We start from the raw sequence: 19,618 nt of genomic DNA, 5'->3' as shown, positions 1-19,618 counted from the left end.
CCCAATCTAAACTATGGAATGAACTTCCCATTGCAGTCAGAAGTGCAGACTCACTCCCAATCTAAACTATGGAATGAACTTCCCATTGCAGTCAGAACTACAGACTCACTCCCAATCTAAACTATGGAATGAACTTCCCATTGCAGTCAGAACTACAGACTCACTCCCAATCTAAACTATGGAATGAACTTCCCATTACAGTCAGAACTACAGACTCACTCCCAATCTAAACTATGGAATGAACTTCCCATTACAGTCAGAACTACAGACTCACTCCCAATCTAAACTATGGAATGAACTTCCCATTGCAGTCAGAACTACAGACTCACTCCCAATCTAAACTATGGAATGAACTTCCCATTGCAGTCAGAAGTGCAGACTCACTCCCAATCTAAACTATGAAATGAACTTCCCATTGCAGTCAGAACTACACAGACTCACTCCCAATCTAAACTATGGAATGAACTTCCTATTGCAGTCAGAACTACAGACTCACTCCCAATCTAAACTATGGAATGAACTTCTCATTGCAGTCAGAACTACAGACTCACTCCCAATCTAAACTATGGAATGAACTTCCCATTACAGTCAGAACTACAGACTCACTCCCAATCTAAACTATGGAATGAACTTCCCATTGCAGTCAGAACTACAGACTCACTCCCAATCTAAACTATGGAATGAACTTCCCATTGCAGTCAGAACTACAGACTCACTCCCAATCTAAACTATGGAATGAACTTCCCATTGCAGTCAGAACTACAGACTCACTCCCAATCTAAACTATGGAATGAACTTCCCATTGCAGTCAGAACTACAGACTCACTCCCAATCTAAACTATGGAATGAACTTCCCATTGCAGTCAGAACTACAGACTCACTCCCAATCTAAACTATGGAATGAACTTCCCATTGCAGTCAGAACTACAGACTCACTCCCAATCTAAACTATGGAATGAACTTCCCATTTCAGTCAGAACTACAGACTCACTCCCAATCTAAACTATGGAATGAACTTCCCATTACAGTCAGAACTACAGACTCACTCCCAATCTAAACTATGGAATGAACTTCCCATTGCAGTCAGAACTACAGACTCACTCCCAATCTAAACTATGGAATGAACTTCCCATTGCAGTCAGAACTACAGACTCACTCCCAATCTAAACTATGGAATGAACTTCCCATTGCAGTCAGAACTACAGACTCACTCCCAATCTAAACTATGGAATGAACTTCCCATTTCAGTCAGAACTACAGACTCACTCCCAATCTAAACTATGGAATGAACTTCCCATTGCAGTCAGAACTACAGACTCACTCCCAATATAAACTATGGAATGAACTTCCCATTGCAGTCAGAACTACAGACTCACTCACAATCTAAACTATGGAATGAACTTCCCATTGCAGTCAGAACTACAGACTCACTCCCAATCTAAACTATGGAATGAACTTCCCATTTCAGTCAGAACTACAGACTCACTCCCAATATAAACTATGGAATGAACTTCCCATTGCAGTCAGAACTACAGACTCACTCCCAATATAAACTATGGAATGAACTTCCCATTGCAGTCAGAACTACAGACTCACTCACAATCTAAACTATGGAATGAACTTCCCATTGCAGTCAGAACTACAGACTCACTCCCTATCTAAACTATGGAATGAACTTCCCATTGCAGTCAGAACTACAGACTCACTCCCAATCTAAACTATGGAATGAACTTCCCATTGCAGTCAGAACTACAGACTCACTCAAAATCTAAACTATGGAATGAACTTCCCATTGCAGTCAGAACGACAGACTCACTCCCAATCTAAACTATGGAATGAACTTCCCATTGCAGTCAGAACTACAGACTCACTCCCAATCTAAACTATGGAATGAACTTCCCATTGCAGTCAGAAGTGCAGACTCACTCCCAATCTAAACTATGGAATGAACTTCCCATTTCAGTCAGAACTACAGACTCACTCCCAATCTAAACTATGGAATTAACTTCCCAATGCAGTCAGAACTACAGACTCACTCCAAATCTAAACTATGGAATGAACTTCCCATTGCAGTCAGAACTACAGCCTCACTCCCAATCTAAACTATGGAATGAACTTCCCATTGCAGTCAGAACTACAGCCTCACTCCCAATCTAAACTATGGAATGAACTTCCCATTGCAGTCAGAACTACAGCCTCACTCCCAATCTAAACTATGGAATGAACTTCCCATTACAGTCAGAACTACAGACTCACTCCCAATCTAAACTATGGAATGAACTTCCCATTGCAGTCAGAACTACAGACTCACTCCCAATCTAAACTATGGAATGAACTTCCCATTGCAGTCAGAACTACAGCCTCACTCCCAATCTAAACTATGGAATGAACTTCCCATTGCAGTCAGAACTACAGACTCACTCCCAATCTAAACTATGGAATGAACTTCCCATTGCAGTCAGAACTACAGACTCACTCCCAATCTAAACTATGGAATGAACTTCCCATTGCAGTCAGAACTACAGACTCACTCCCAATCTAAACTATGGAATGAACTTCCCATTGCAGTCAGAACTACAGACTCACTCCAAATCTAAACTATGGAATAAACTTCCCATTGCAGTCAGAACTACAGACTCACTCCCAATCTAAACTATGGAATGAACTTCCCATTGCAGTCAGAACTACAGACTCACTCCCAATCTAAACTATGGAATGAACTTCCCATTGCAGTCAGAACTACAGACTCACTCCCAATCTAAACTATGGAATGAACTTCCCATTGCAGTCAGAACTACAGACTCACTCCAAATCTAAACTATGGAATAAACTTCCCATTGCAGTCAGAACTACAGACTCACTCCCAATCTAAACTATGGAATGAACTTCCCATTGCAGTCAGAACTGCAGACTCACTCCCAATCTAAACTATGGAATGAACTTCCCATTGCAGTCAGAAGTGCAGACTCACTCCCAATCTAAACTATGGAATGAACTTCCCATTGCAGTCAGAACTACAGACTCACTCCCAATCTAAACTATGGAATGAACTTCCCATTGCAGTCAGAACTACATACTCACTCCCAATCTAAACTATGGAATGAACTTCCCATTACAGTCAGAACTACAGACTCACTCCCAATCTAAACTATGGAATGAACTTCCCATTACAGTCAGAACTACAGACTCACTCCCAATCTAAACTATGGAATGAACTTCCCATTGCAGTCAGAACTACAGACTCACTCCCAATCTAAACTATGGAATGAACTTCCCATTGCAGTCAGAAGTGCAGACTCACTCCCAATCTAAACTATGAAATTAACTTCCCATTGCAGTCAGAACTACAGACTCACTCCCAATCTAAACTATGGAATGAACTTCCTATTGCAGTCAGAACTACAGACTCACTCCCAATCTAAACTATGGAATGAACTTCTCATTGCAGTCAGAACTACAGACTCACTCCCAATCTAAACTATGGAATGAACTTCCCATTACAGTCAGAACTACAGACTCACTCCCAATCTAAACTATGGAATGAACTTCCCATTGCAGTCAGAACTACAGACTCACTCCCAATCTAAACTATGGAATGAACTTCCCATTGCAGTCAGAACTACAGACTCACTCCCAATCTAAACTATGGAATGAACTTCCCATTGCAGTCAGAACTACAGACTCACTCCCAATATAAACTATGGAATGAACTTCCCATTGCAGTCAGAACTACAGACTCACTCACAATCTAAACTATGGAATTAACTTCCCATTGCAGTCAGAACTACAGACTCACTCCCAATCTAAACTATGGAATGAACTTCTCATTGCAGTCAGAAGTGCAGACTCACTCCCAATCTAAACTATGGAATGAACTTCCCATTTCAGTCAGAACTACAGACTCACTCCCAATCTAAACTATGGAATTAACTTCCCAATGCAGTCAGAACTACAGACTCACTCCAAATCTAAACTATGGAATGAACTTCCCATTGCAGTCAGAACTACAGCCTCACTCCCAATCTAAACTATGGAATGAACTTCCCATTGCAGTCATAACTACAGCCTCACTCCCAATCTAAACTATGGAATGAACTTCCCATTGCAGTCGGAACTACAGCCTCACTCCCAATCTAAACTATGGAATGAACTTCCCATTACAGTCGGAACTACAGACTCACTCCCAATCTAAACTATGGAATGAACTTCCCATTGCAGTCGGAACTACAGACTCACTCCCAATCTAAACTATGGAATGAACTTCCCATTGCAGTCAGAACTACAGCCTCACTCCCAATCTAAACTATGGAATGAACTTCCCATTGCAGTCAGAACTACAGACTCACTCCCAATCTAAACTATGTAATGAACTTCCCATTGCAGTCAGAACTACAGCCTCACTCCCAATCTAAACTATGGAATGAACTTCCCATTACAGTCAGAACTACAGACTCACTCCCAATCTAAACTATGGAATGAACTTCCCATTGCAGTCAGAACTACAGCCTCACTCCCAATCTAAACTATGGAATGAACTTCCCATTACAGTCAGAACTACAGACTCACTCCCAATCTAAACTATGGAATGAACTTCCCATTGCAGTCAGAACTACAGACTCACTCCCAATCTAAACTATGGAATGAACTTCCCATTGCAGTCAGAACTACAGCCTCACTCCCAATCTAAACTATGGAATGAACTTCCCATTGCAGTCAGAACTACAGACTCACTCCCAATCTAAACTATGGAATGAACTTCCCATTGCAGTCAGAACTACAGACTCACTCCCAATCTAAACTATGGAATGAACTTCCCATTGCAGTCAGAACTACAGACTCACTCCCAATCTAAACTATGGAATGAACTTCCCATTGCAGTCAGAACTACAGACTCACTCCAAATCTAAACTATGGAATGAACTTCCCATTGCAGTCAGAACTACAGACTCACTCCCAATCTAAACTATGGAATGAACTTCCCATTGCAGTCAGAACTGCAGACTCACTCCCAATCTAAACTATGGAATGAACTTCCCATTGCAGTCAGAAGTGCAGACTCACTCCCAATCTAAACTATGGAATTAACTTCCCATTGCAGTCAGAACTACAGACTCACTCCCAATCTAAACTATGGAATGAACTTCCCATTGCAGTCAGAACTACAGACTCACTCCCAATCTAAACTATGGAATGAACTTCCCATTACAGTCAGAACTACAGACTCACTCCCAATCTAAACTATGGAATGAATTTCCCATTACAGTCAGAACTACAGACTCACTCCCAATCTAAACTATGGAATGAACTTCCCATTGCAGTCAGAACTACAGACTCACTCCCAATCTAAACTATGGAATGAACTTCCCATTGCAGTCAGAAGTGCAGACTCACTCCCAATCTAAACTATGAAATTAACTTCCCATTGCAGTCAGAACTACAGACTCACTCCCAATCTAAACTATGGAATGAACTTCCTATTGCAGTCAGAACTACAGACTCACTCCCAATCTAAACTATGGAATGAACTTCTCATTGCAGTCAGAACTACAGACTCACTCCCAATCTAAACTATGGAATGAACTTCCCATTACAGTCAGAACTACAGACTCACTCCCAATCTAAACTATGGAATGAACTTCCCATTGCAGTCAGAACTACAGACTCACTCCCAATCTAAACTATGGAATGAACTTCCCATTGCAGTCAGAACTACAGACTCACTCCCAATCTAAACTATGGAATGAACTTCCCATTTCAGTCAGAACTACAGACACTCCCAATCTAAACTATGGAATGAACTTCCCATTGCAGTCAGAACTACAGACTCACTCCCAATATAAACTATGGAATGAACTTCCCATTGCAGTCAGAACTACAGACTCACTCACAATCTAAACTATGGAATGAACTTCCCATTGCAGTCAGAACTACAGACTCACTCCCAATCTAAACTATGGAATGAACTTCCCATTGCAGTCAGAACTACAGACTCACTCCCAATCTAAACTATGGAATGAACTTCCCATTGCAGTCAGAACTACAGACTCACTCCCAATCTAAACTATGGAATGAACTTCCCATTGCAGTCAGAACTACAGACTCACTCCAAATCTAAACTATGGAATGAACTTCCCAATGCAGTCAGAACTACAGACTCACTCCAAATCTAAACTATGGAATGAACTTCCCATTGCAGTCAGAACTACAGCCTCACTCCCAATCTAAACTATGGAATGAACTTCCCATTGCAGTCATAACTACAGCCTCACTCCCAATCTAAACTATGGAATGAACTTCCCATTGCAGTCATAACTACAGCCTCACTCCCAATCTAAACTATGGAATGAACTTCCCATTACAGTCAGAACTACAGACTCACTCCCAATCTAAACTATGGAATGAACTTCCCATTGCAGTCGGAACTACAGACTCACTCCCAATCTAAACTATGGAATGAACTTCCCATTGCAGTCAGAACTACAGCCTCACTCCCAATCTAAACTATGGAATGAACTTCCCATTGCAGTCAGAACTACAGACTCACTCCCAATCTAAACTATGGAATGAACTTCCCATTGCAGTCAGAACTACAGCCTCACTCCCAATCTAAACTATGGAATGAACTTCCCATTACAGTCAGAACTACAGACTCACTCCCAATCTAAACTATGGAATGAACTTCCCATTGCAGTCAGAACTACAGACTCACTCCCAATCTAAACTATGGAATGAACTTCCCATTGCAGTCAGAAGTGCAGACTCACTCCCAATCTAAACTATGAAATTAACTTCCCATTGCAGTCAGAACTACAGACTCACTCCCAATCTAAACTATGGAATGAACTTCCCATTGCAGTCAGAACTACAGACTCACTCCCAATCTAAACTATGGAATGAACTTCTCATTGCAGTCAGAACTACAGACTCACTCCCAATCTAAACTATGGAATGAACTTCCCATTACAGTCAGAACTACAGACTCAATCCCAATCTAAACTATGGAATGAACTTCCCATTGCAGTCAGAACTACAGACTCACTCCCAATCTAAACTATGGAATGAACTTCCCATTGCAGTCAGAACTACAGACTCACTCAAAATCTAAACTATGGAATGAACTTCCCATTGCAGTCAGAACGACAGACTCACTCCCAATCTAAACTATGGAATGAACTTCCCATTGCAGTCAGAACTACAGACTCACTCCCAATCTAAACTATGGAATGAACTTCTCATTGCAGTCAGAAGTGCAGACTCACTCCCAATCTAAACTATGGAATGAACTTCCCATTTCAGTCAGAACTACAGACTCACTCCCAATCTAAACTATGGAATTAACTTCCCAATGCAGTCAGAACTACAGACTCACTCCAAATCTAAACTATGGAATGAACTTCCCATTGCAGTCAGAACTACTGCCTCTCTCCCAATCTAAACTATGGAATGAACTTCCCATTGCAGTCAGAACTACAGCCTCACTCCCAATCTAAACTATGGAATGAACTTCCCATTGCAGTCAGAACTACAGCCTCACTCCCAATCTAAACTATGGAATGAACTTCCCATTACAGTCAGAACTACAGACTCACTCCCAATCTAAACTATGGAATGAACTTCCCATTGCAGTCAGAACTACAGACTCACTCCCAATCTAAACTATGGAATGAACTTCCCATTGCAGTCAGAATTACAGCCTCACTCCCAATCTAAACTATGGAATGAACTTCCCATTGCAGTCAGAACTACAGACTCACTCCCAATCTAAACTATGGAATGAACTTCCCATTACAGTCAGAACTACAGACTCACTCCCAATCTAAACTATGGAATGAACTTCCCATTACAGTCAGAACTACAGACTCCCTCCCAATCTAAACTATGGAATGAACTTCCCATTGCAGTCAGAACTACAGACTCACTCCCAATCTAAACTATGGAATGAACTTCCCATTGCAGTCAGAAGTGCAGACTCACTCCCAATCTAAACTATGAAATTAACTTCCCATTGCAGTCAGAACTACAGACTCACTCCCAATCTAAACTATGGAATGAACTTCCTATTGCAGTCAGAACTACAGACTCACTCCCAATCTAAACTATGGAATGAACTTCTCATTGCAGTCAGAACTACAGACTCACTCCCAATCTAAACTATGGAATGAACTTCCCATTACAGTCAGAACTACAGACTCACTCCCAATCTAAACTATGGAATGAACTTCCCATTGCAGTCAGAACTACAGACTCACTCCCAATCTAAACTATGGAATGAACTTCCCATTGCAGTCAGAACTACAGACTCACTCCCAATCTAAACTATGGAATGAACTTCCCATTGCAGTCAGAACTACAGACTCACTCCCAATCTAAACTATGGAATGAACTTCCCATTTCAGTCAGAACTACAGACACTCCCAATCTAAACTATGGAATGAACTTCCCATTGCAGTCAGAACTACAGACTCACTCCCAATCTAAACTATGGAATGAACTTCCCATTGCAGTCAGAACTACAGACTCACTCACAATCTAAACTATGGAATGAACTTCCCATTGCAGTCAGAACTACAGACTCACTCCCAATCTAAACTATGGAATGAACTTCCCATTGCAGTCAGAACTACAGACTCACTCCCAATCTAAACTATGGAATGAACTTCCCATTGCAGTCAGAACTACAGACTCACTCCAAATCTAAACTATGGAATGAACTTCCCATTGCAGTCAGAACGACAGACTCACTCCCAATCTAAACTATGGAATTAACTTCCCATTGCAGTCAGAACTACAGACTCACTCCCAATCTAAACTATGGAATGAACTTCTCATTGCAGTCAGAAGTGCAGACTCACTCCCAATCTAAACTATGGAATGAACTTCCCATTTCAGTCAGAACTACAGACTCACTCCCAATCTAAACTATGGAATTAACTTCCCAATGCAGTCAGAACTACAGACTCACTCCAAATCTAAACTATGGAATGAACTTCCCATTACAGTCAGAACTACAGACTCAATCCCAATCTAAACTATGGAATGAACTTCCCATTGCAGTCAGAACTACAGACTCACTCCTAATCTTCCGCCGTAGTCTGAAAACCCACCTCTTCAGACTCCATTTTAGCCCGTAGCACTTGCCCTAGCCTCGACGACCTTACAGGCGTATGCAAAGGCTCAACTTGTGTAACTTAAATAGCATTTTATGTAGAAAAAGTACTCTATAGTGTATACATATGTATACATATAGTTTCCTTTGATAGATTTTCCACTTAAGCTGACGTAGGATTCATGATGACTACTTTTTTTGATGTAACAGTATTACCATGTTTTTTTGTCCTTGCTTACTGTAAAAACTAGAGACGGACGGTAACGTGTTCTACAGAGGACTCAAACTATGGTTGAAATCAAATCAACTGTGTTCACATGTATAGCTTACATGAGTTACTAGAGTGATTATGTTTACTTGTGTATTTGAAATTATGTAATGGTTACTGTAATTTTGCTGTAAATATTATTAGAATGTATATTTTGTTGTATTTGATTTGGTGTTTTTTAAACTATAGTGTCATTGTATTTTTTAGAATTGTCTCCTGTGGACAAGTGGTGAAAATTAGCACATGTGCTAACACACTGTAAATGATGCATCTACAATTTGTACAACTGTGCAATGAGCAATGCAATTGTTATGTCCATATCAAATAAATAAACATAAACATAAATCGCTCTGGATTAAGAGCCTAAATTAAAAAATAAATAAAATGTTAAGCCATATCTCTCCAAAACTGGTGGGTCAAACTGAACAACCAATATGTCAATTTGAAGCTATGATTCCCTGCTTTCATATGACATGAAAAAAACAAAATAAGAACATTTCAATGACTTATCCTCGGTCAGAAACGATCACATGTATGACTAACGCTGACCAGTATGTTCTGGAACGTTCTCGACACTGAGGTTGTGCTACAAAACGATACGAAAATGACAACATATCTTGTCGGTGGCAGTCTGTGTGTTTAAACTAAACGGACGTCTTTCCGTCTTGCTTCCTTTTTTTTCGGCCAGGGGGAGGAGCCTATGCCTCTGGAAGTTGGCGGGTACGAGGAGTACCTGAGGGAGCAGGTGGGAGGGGACAGTCGGTGGTTCAGGTACAACCCTCGTCTGACCTGCATCTACTGCTGCAAGTCCTTCAACCAGAAGGGCAGCCTGGACCGACACATGAGGCTACACATGGGCATCACGCCCTTCGTCTGCAGGTAACCCTAACCCTAACCCCTGTACCCTAACCCCTAACCCCTGTACCCTAACCCCTACAGCCTAACAGACACATGAGGCTACACATGGGCATCACGCCCTTCGTCTGCAGGTAACCCTAACCCCTGTACCCTAACCCCTGTACCCTAACCCCTGTTCCCTAACCCCTACAGCCTAACAGACACATGAGGCTACACATGGGCATCACGCCCTTCGTCTGCAGGTAACCCTAACCCCTGTACCCTAACCCTAACCCCTGTACCCTAACCCCTGTACCCTAACCCCTACAGCCTAACAGACACATGAGGCTACACATGGGCATCACGCCCTTCGTCTGCAGGTAACCCTAACCCCTGTACCCTAACCCTAACCCCTGTACCCTAACCCTAACCCCTGTACCCTAACCCCTGTACCCTAACCCCTACAGCCTAACAGACACATGAGGCTACACATGGGCATCACGCCCTTCGTCTGCAGGTAACTCTAACCCCTGTACCCTAACCCCTACAGCCTAACAGACACATGAGGCTACACATGGGCATCACACCGGGCGGCGGTGGCTCAGGGGTAGAGTGCCTGGATGGTAACCGCAAGGTTGCCAGTTCGAACCCGGGCTCCCCCAGAGTTACTGTCGAAGTGTCCTTGAGCAAGACACTGAACCCCTAATTGCTCCCGATGTGCTAGTTGGTGCCTTGCATGGTTTCCGCTGCCATCGGTGTATGAATGTGTGTGTGGATGGGTGAATGTAATGCACAATCTCTGTAAAGCGCCTTGGATAAAGGCGCTATATAAATGCACCATTTTACCATTTTTTACCCTTCGTCTGCAGGTAACCCTAACCCCTGTACCCTAACCCTAACCCCTACAGCCTAACCCCTGTACCCTAACCCCTACAGCCTAACCCCTGTACCCTAACCCCTAACCCATACAGCCTAACCCCTGTACCCTAACCCCTACAGCCTAACAGACACATGAGGCTACACATGGGCATCACACCCTTCGTCTGCAGGTAACCCTAACCCCTGTACCCTAACCCCTACAGCCTAACAGACACATCGGGCTACACATGGGCATCACACCCTTCGTCTGCAGGTAACCCTAACCCCTGTACCCTAACCCTAACCCCTACAGCCTAACCCCTGTACCCTAACCCCTACAGCCTAACCCCTGTACCCTAACCCCTAACCCATACAGCCTAACCCCTGTACCCTAACCCCTACAGCCTAACAGACACATCGGGCTACACATGGGCATCACACCCTTCGTCTGCAGGTAACCCTAACCCCTGTACCCTAACCCCTGTACCCTAACCCTAACCCCTACAGCCTAACCCCTGTACCCTAACCCCTACAGCCTAACAGACACATCGGGCTACACATGGGCATCACGCCCTTCGTCTGCAGGTAACCCTAACCCCTACAGCCTAACCCCTGTACCCTAACCCCTACAGCCTAACCCTAACAGCCTAACCCCTGTACCCTAACCCCTGTACCCTAACCCCTACCGCCTAACAGACACATGAGGCTACACATGGGCATCACGCCCTTCGTCTGTCAGTCCTGGACAGTCCTACAGTGAATAGAAATGAAAATGTGTTATTTTAGTCAAATAGAAATGAAAATGTGTTATTTTAGTCCAACAGTCCTACAGTGAATAGAAATGAAAATGTGTTATTTTAGTCAAATAGAAATGAAAATGTGTTATTTTAGTCCAACAGTCCTACAGTGAATAGAAATGAAAACGTGTTATTTTAGTCAAATAGAAATGAAAATGTGTTATTTTAGTCCAATAGTCATACAGTGAATAGAAATGAAAATGTGTTATTTTAGTCAAATAGAAATGAAAATGTGTTATTTTAGTCCAACAGTCCTACAGTGAATATAAATGAAAATGTGTTATTTTAGTCCAACAGTCCTACAGTGAATAGAAATGAAAATGTGTTATTTTAGTCCAACAGTCCTACAGTGAATAGAAATGAGAATGTGTTATTTTAGTCCAACAGTCCTACAGTGAATAGAAATGAGAATGTGTTATTTTAGTCCAACAGTCATACAGTGAATAGAAATCATTTAGTTTTTCCCCCAAAAAAACCATTGTGATAAATATCATTATCTTGTTTTTCTCTTATCGTTCCATCTCTGTCTGCAGGATCTGTGGCAAGAAATACACCCGCAAAGACCAGCTGGAATACCACATCCGCAAACACACCGGGAACAAGCCCTTCCACTGCCACATGTGTGGGAAGAGCTTCCCCTTCCAGGTAACTACAGTGGAGCCTCTACAGTGGTGGGGCCTCTACAGTGGTGGGGCCCCTACAGTGGTGGGGCCTCTACAGTGGTGGGGCCTCTACAGTGGTGGGGCCTCTACAGTGGTGGGGCCTCTACACTGGGGGGCCTCTACAGTGGTGGGGCCTCTACAGTGGTGGGGCCTCTACAGTGGTGTGGCCCCTACAGTGGTGGGGCCTCTACAGTGGTGGGGCCTCTACTGTGGTGGGGCCCCTACAGTGGTGGGGCCTCTACAGTGGGGGGCCCGTGCAGTGGTGGGGCCTCTACAGTGGTGGGGCCTCTACAGTGGTGGGGCCTCTACAGTGGTGGGGCCTCTACAGTGGTGGGGCCTCTACAGTGGTGGGGGGCCTCTACAGTGGTGGGGCCTCTACAGTGGTGGGGCCTCTACAGTGGTGGGGCCTCTACTGTGGTGGGGCCTCTACAGTGGTGGGGCCTCTACAGTGGTGGGGCCTCTACAGTGGTGGGGCCTCTACAGTGGTGGGGCCCCTACAGTGGTGGGGCCTCTACAGTGGTGGGGCCCCTACAGTGGTGGGGCCTCTACAGTGGTGGGGCCTCTACAGTGGTGGGGCCTCTACAGTGGTGGGGCCTCTACAGTGGTGGGGCCTCTACAGTGGTGGGGCCTCTACAGTGGTGGGGCCTCTACTGTGGTGGGGCCTCTACAGTGGTGGGGCCTCTACTGTGGTGGGGCCCTTACAGTGGTGGGGCCTCTACTGTGGTGGGGCCTCTACAGTGGTGGGGCCTCTACAGTGGGGGGGCCTCTACAGTGGTGGGGCCTCTACTGTGGTGGGGCCTCTACAGTGGGGGGGCCTCTACAGTGGTGGGGCCTCTACAGTGGTGGGGCCTCTACAGTGGTGGGGCCTCTACAGTGGTGGAGCCTCTACAGTGGTGGGGCCGCTACAGTGGTGGGGGGGCCTCTACAGTGGTGGGGCCCCTACAGTGGTGGGGCCTCTACAGTGGTGGGGCCTCTACAGTGGTGGGGCCTCTACACTGGTGGAGCCTCTACAGTGGTGGGGGGCCTCTACAGTGGTGGGCCCCTACAGTGGTGGGGCCTCTACAGTGGGGGGCCCCTACAGTGGTGGGGCCTCTACAGTGGTGGGGCCTCTACACTGGTGGGGCCTCTACAGTGGTGGGGGGCCTCTACAGTGGTGGGGCCTCTACAGTGGGGGGCCCCTACAGTGGTGCCCGTGGGGCACTGGTCTACTTGGAACGATGCAAGTTGGAAATGAATTTTCCACCCAGCTATTATCTGATATGTCTGTGTCCCTTTTATGTCCATATATGGAGTTCTTTGTTAGGCATGCCCAAATATGGAGTCTATGCCCAAATATGGAGTCTATGCCCAAATATAGAGTCTATGCCCAAATATGGAGTCTATGCAGACATCAGAATGATGTCAGAACAGGCCAGCTCCATATATGGACCTCCAGATGGGGGTCGGCGGACCCCCATTATTACAGATCATTCTTGGGGTCCTTGACCTGAAGCACCACTGACATAGAAACAGAACTGTTTGGCCCCTCCCCCTAAACCTATTGACCAATGATGTAACAGAACTCATTGGCCCCTCCCCCTCAACCTGTTGACCAATGATTTAACAGAACTTATTGGCCCCTCCCCCTCAACCTGTTGACCAATGACTTAACAGAACTGTTTGGCCCCTCCCCCTCAACCTGTTGACCAATGATTTAACAGAACTACTTGGCCCCTCCCCCTCAACCTATTGACCAATGACTTAACAGAACTGTTTGGCCCCTCCCCCTCAACCTATTGACCAATGACTTAACATAAATGATTGGCCCCTCCCCCTCAACCTATTGACCAATGATGTAACAGAACTGTTTGGCCCCTCCCCCTCGACCTATTGACCAATGACTTAACACTTTGATTGCTACAGAATCTCCCCAGGCCTATTTTGATGTTGCTACTGTTTAACATTGCACAAAGGCCTTGTTCGGGGGCCCACAGCAAAATGTTCTCTTATAGCGAGAATCACACGCATGCGTCAAAAGAAAGCTGAACTTGTCCACTTCAATTTTAAAAATACATTTTGATTTTACCATGTTCCATTCTGGAGATATTGACCTTTTTGCAACACCTGCATTTGCCTGGAAGTGGTTATCTTGAACAGCGAGCAGAGTTATGGATGGTTTAAAGTCAGAGACATTGACAGGCAGATATAAAATTGAACCCAATAAATATCCTATACATCCTATACACCGAATGAAAGCCCTGAATGTGTACTTTTACGAGGAAAACAGTACACATTGATCCCATCTACAGTTGGACAGTAATTGGTTATTGAATGCAGCTTGTGCCCACCAGATAACTTCAGAGAAGACATGGACGTGAGCTCCTCAATATTCACAAAATAAGGCCTATAGCGACATATAAATACTATATACCGTATGAAACAGAAGACTCTCTGCTTTCATAAGAAAAAAACTTCTACTGTAGTAATAATAAAAATCACACCCATGTGAAGTGAGTGGTGCAACTCTGTCCCATATTCTGTTCTCTGCTTATTCAATACAGCTCGCTATATACGGACTGAGGCAGAAAGTCATGTAAACCTTTTATTTACAGTTTGGTCTGTAAACCTCTACTGTAATAATAAAAATCACACCCCTGTGAAGTGAGCGGTGCAACTGTTCTGTACTTATTCACTACAACTCGCTATATACGGACTGTTCTCTACAGTTGCACTGCACAACTGTAGAGAACAGTTGCACCGCTCACTTCACAGGGGTGTGATTTTTATTATTGCAGTAGAAGTTTACAGACCAAACTGTAAATAAAAGGTTTACATGACTTTCTGCCTCAGTCCGTATATAGCGAGCTGTATTGAATAAGCAGAGAACAGAATATGGGACAGAGTTGCACCACTCACTTCACATGGGTGTGATTTTTATTATTACTACAGTAGAAGTTATGAAAGCAGAGAGTCTTCTGTTTCATACGGTATATAGTATTTATATGTCGCAATAGGCCTTATTTTGTGAATCTTGAGTTCGGGTCCATGTCTTCTCTGCAGTTATATCTGGTGGGCGCAATGTGCATCCAGTAACCAATTTTTGACAAACTGTACATGGGATCAATGTTTACTCTTTTCCTCGTAAAAGTACACATTCAGGGCTTTCATTCGGTGTATAGGATGTATAGCATATTTATTGTGTTTATTGTTATATCTGCCTGTCAATGTCTGACTATAAACCTTCATAACTCTGCTTTCTTTAGATGAGGATGATGATGATTGCCTCGCCTCGCCTGATCTATCTCACTGCTTTCATTGTCTTGATCGCAGTAACATTGGGGGGGGGGGGGGGGGGGGGGGTCATGGGCACATTGGGCAGCAAAAGTCTTGATCCGTACGGCTATAAAAAGTCCCATTCCACCGTTCGGTTCAGAACTATAGTATAACGGTGAGACGCGTTGTCATCATCAGCTGATTTTCTTTTTCAAGCTAGTATAGGGGAACATGCCTGGGCATGCAGCATGGGGGCGATGGAGAAAAAAAAAAGCTTCACCCGGCTGTGATGTCGACGACAAGGAAAAAATTACTTCCACAGATCACAACACCACGGTTTAGGACGCGGAAAAGTTCGTTATACATTACACCTGGGTCGATTACCTCCCCGACGCGTTCATTGCGGTCTTATCACTACAATTATAATGAATAAAAAAGCGTTACAATCACACGTCCGAGCGATCTCCGATTATGACGGCTCTGCATGGCGATACGTGATCCACCAACGGAACACTGTCTGTTGTCGTGGCGGCCCCTCGATACTGTGGTTAGTTCGTAGTATTGTAGGCTCGGGATCGTTTGGTCGCTACAGTATGAAGAAGGAAACATGCATCTGTCCATGTGTGTTGCAGACGTTATGCAATGCCGATCCGGTGCATATGTGTTTAGGCAGCGTTCCGTTCATCATGTTTTTTTCCGAGAGACAGAGCCCCCATCTCGCAAGATCCTCCTCCTGGAGAAACAGGAGGGGAGGGGGGAATCGAGTATTATAGTGTTGGGTGAAATGTCCGAGGTGGGGGAAAGCCTGGTGAGGCGAGGTTAGGTGAAATTTGATTATTTTCACACACCGACTAGATCGGCATGGGCGCGTCCATTTTACACTGGCTTCTACACGTAAAGCGGCCCGCCCTCCTGTTTTCAGGAGGGGAGGGGTTTTTGTTTTTTTGTTCTTTTTTTCTGATCACGTGAGCGGGACTAAGCAGCAATGACAGGGGGATGGTTCTTCATTGTCCGGGTGGGTAAAAAGATGAATGAAAGTATGCTATAAAAAAGTGATAAAACGTATGGATACGTGGTTAGCACCGGACGTTTGATTAATTAATAACGTACGGATACGCGATTAGCGTTCGCTGTGTTAACATAAATGCTTGGCCCCTCCCCCTCAACCTATTGACCAATGATGTAACAGAAATGCTTGACCCCTCCCCCTCAACCTATTGACCAATGACTTAACCAAACTGTTTGGCCCCTCCCCCTCAACCTATTGACCAATGACTTAACAGAACGGTTTGGCCCCTCCCCCTCAACATATTGACCAATGATGTAACAAATGATTGGCCCCTCCCCCTCAACCTATTGACCAATAATGTAACAGAAATGATTGGCCCCTCCCCCTCAACCTATTGACCAATGATGTAACAGAAATTATTGGCCCCTCCCCCTCAACCTATTGACCAATGATGTAACAGAATGCTTGGCCCCTCCCCCTCAACCTATTGACCAATGATGTAACAGAAATGCTTGGTCCCTCCCCCTCAACCTATTGACCAATGACTTAACATAACTGTTTGGCCCCTCCCCTCAACCTATAGAGAGTATGCGCATGCTTAAAGTGAATGGCACATCGAGTGGACACATTCTGTGTGGATGTATGGGCTGTCAAGGCCAGAATGTAGTTTTTTGCCACTCAGTAGGTGTTCCTGCATAACTTCCTGGTTTGATGATGATGTCACGCGCATACCCTCTATAGACCAATTACTTAACAGAACGTTTTGGCCCATCCCCCTCAACCTATTGACCAATGACCTAACATAACTGTTTGGCCCCTCCCCCTCAACCTATTGACCAATGACTTAACAGAACTGTTTGTTCCCTCCCCCTCAACCTATTGACCAAAGACTTAACAGAACTGTTTGGCCCCTCCCCCCTCTGTCCGCAGGCCATCCTCAACCAGCACTTCAGGAAGAACCACCCGGGCTGCAGCGCGCCTCCCCACCAGCAGGAGCGCTGTGAGCGGCAGCAGACTCCTCACAGCGCCACCAGCGCAGCCTCCCCGGAGACCACCACCACCACCTCCTCCTTGTCCTCCTCCGCTGGGGGGGGAGGGGGAGGGGCAGGGGGGGGAGGGGGAGCCAATCAGAGCCAGGAGGAGGCGGGGTCACCCCCCAGCCGGGAGGAGGAAGAGGCGGAGCCTAGAGGAGGGGGAGGAGGAGGTGGAGGGGACACGCCCCAAGCCTCGGGCATCTCCACGACCGGACCCGACTGACCCCGCGACCTCCCCGTGACCCCCCCCCCCTCCCGCGGCTGACCTCCTTCCAGTGTTGATTTTGCACAAATTTCGATTTTAGTTTTTTAGTCATAATCTCTAGTTTTAGTCATAATCTCTAGTTTTAGTCATAATCTCTAGTTTTAATCTCTCCTCCTTTGTAGCTTTCATTTAGTTTTAGTCATAATCTCTCCTCCTGAGTAGCTTTCCTTTAGTTTTAATCACGTTTTGGTGTAGTTTTAAGTCCACTAAATATCATGAGATTTAGTCGACTAAATCTGCAGTTGATTTAGTCGGGCCTCGTTGCCTTGATGCCGTCGTAAACGGCTGATTTTAGATACTTTACGCTACGACGCGTTGTGAGATTGTAGATCTGCTATTTTCTTCGTAAATCCGTGACTCATTCTGGACCTCTCGTCCACTAGTCACTACTTCCTTAGTATTTTAGTCTTCGTTATAGTATTAGTCGACAAAATCAACACTGTGTAAGTCCTGGAGGAGAGCAGAGGGAGGTCTCCTTCTAACGGACCACACCGATTGGTCCATTTAACCGTCCTAGAGTCGGCTCTTCGGTGCCACTGAATGTCCCGACTTGGGCACTCCAGCGGTATTTCCTCGACATTCATTCATCCCAGTTTCATTTTTTGTCGGCCGCGAAGCCGAGAAAACAGGCGGGAGTTTGGAAGAGACACAACAAGCCGACTTCCAAATACTAACTATACAAACTGTACTACAAACCTCTGCTACACAAATACAAACTATATTACAAACCTCTGCTACACAAATACAAACTATATTACAAACCTCGACTACACAAATAAACCACAGGTTCACATCAGAAACACAAAGAAACACACAAGATACCTCCGTCCGTTCCCCACGACGTGATTCACGTCAAGGACCTTCACCGACATGTACGCGTGACTTCAGCACTAGCCGCGAGTGAGTTGACTTCTATAGAGGCCTGACTGAAGTCGGCCCTACGGGACCTTGACCCTTTAGGGCCTTGACCTTATAGGACCTTATAGGACCTTATAGGACCTTATATGACCTTGACCCTATAGGGCCTTGACCTTATAGGACCTTATAGGACCTTGACCTTATAGGACCTTATAGGACAGGGTTCCCCAATAGGCGGCCCGCGGGCCATTTGCGGCCCGCGGAGCGCCCCCTGGCGGCCCGCGGAAGAATTTCAAAAAAATTATAAAAAATAAACATTTTTTTTTTTTTGGGGGGGGGGGTCCCAGATATAAATGGCATTAAATGGGGGTCAGTAGCCTATGCATGTCAAACTGGGCATCCTTTTCAAATGGGGTCCTGCCCTGAAAATTCATTTTCAGGGCAAGACCTCGACCTCACGCGTGCGGACTCGGCCCACAGCCTGGTACCCTAGTCAAAATATGGCCCTTGAGGAAAATTAATTGGGGAACCCTGTTATAGGACCTTATAGGACCTTATAGGACCTTATAGGACCTTATAGGACCTTATAGGACCCTATAGGACCTTGACCTTATAGGACCTTATAGGACCTTATGGGACCTTATAGGACCTTATAGGACCCTATAGGACCTT

The 19,618-nt window shown here is 45.0% G+C and overlaps 1 protein-coding gene across 1 annotated transcript in view; it reads left to right on the top strand.

Annotated features, from left to right (window-relative positions):
• The window catches only part of zbtb37 (zinc finger and BTB domain containing 37), a 57,924-nt gene extending 38,984 nt beyond the window's left edge, over positions 1–18,940 (top strand). The window contains exons 10-12 of the mRNA XM_079507033.1: positions 10,063–10,253; positions 12,400–12,511; positions 17,720–18,940. Coding sequence (XP_079363159.1) covers positions 10,063–10,253; positions 12,400–12,511; positions 17,720–18,046 — 630 coding nt within the window. The 3' untranslated portion in view covers positions 18,047–18,940. The remainder of the gene's footprint in view (positions 1–10,062; positions 10,254–12,399; positions 12,512–17,719) is intronic.
• The last annotated feature ends 678 nt before the right edge of the window (positions 18,941–19,618 follow it).

The sequence above is a fragment of the Electrona antarctica genome, assembly GCF_951216825.1.
Source record: "Electrona antarctica genome assembly, chromosome: 7".
In the NCBI taxonomy this organism is placed as follows: Eukaryota; Metazoa; Chordata; class Actinopteri; order Myctophiformes; family Myctophidae; genus Electrona; species Electrona antarctica.
This window is presented reverse-complemented; position numbering and strand designations above follow the sequence as displayed.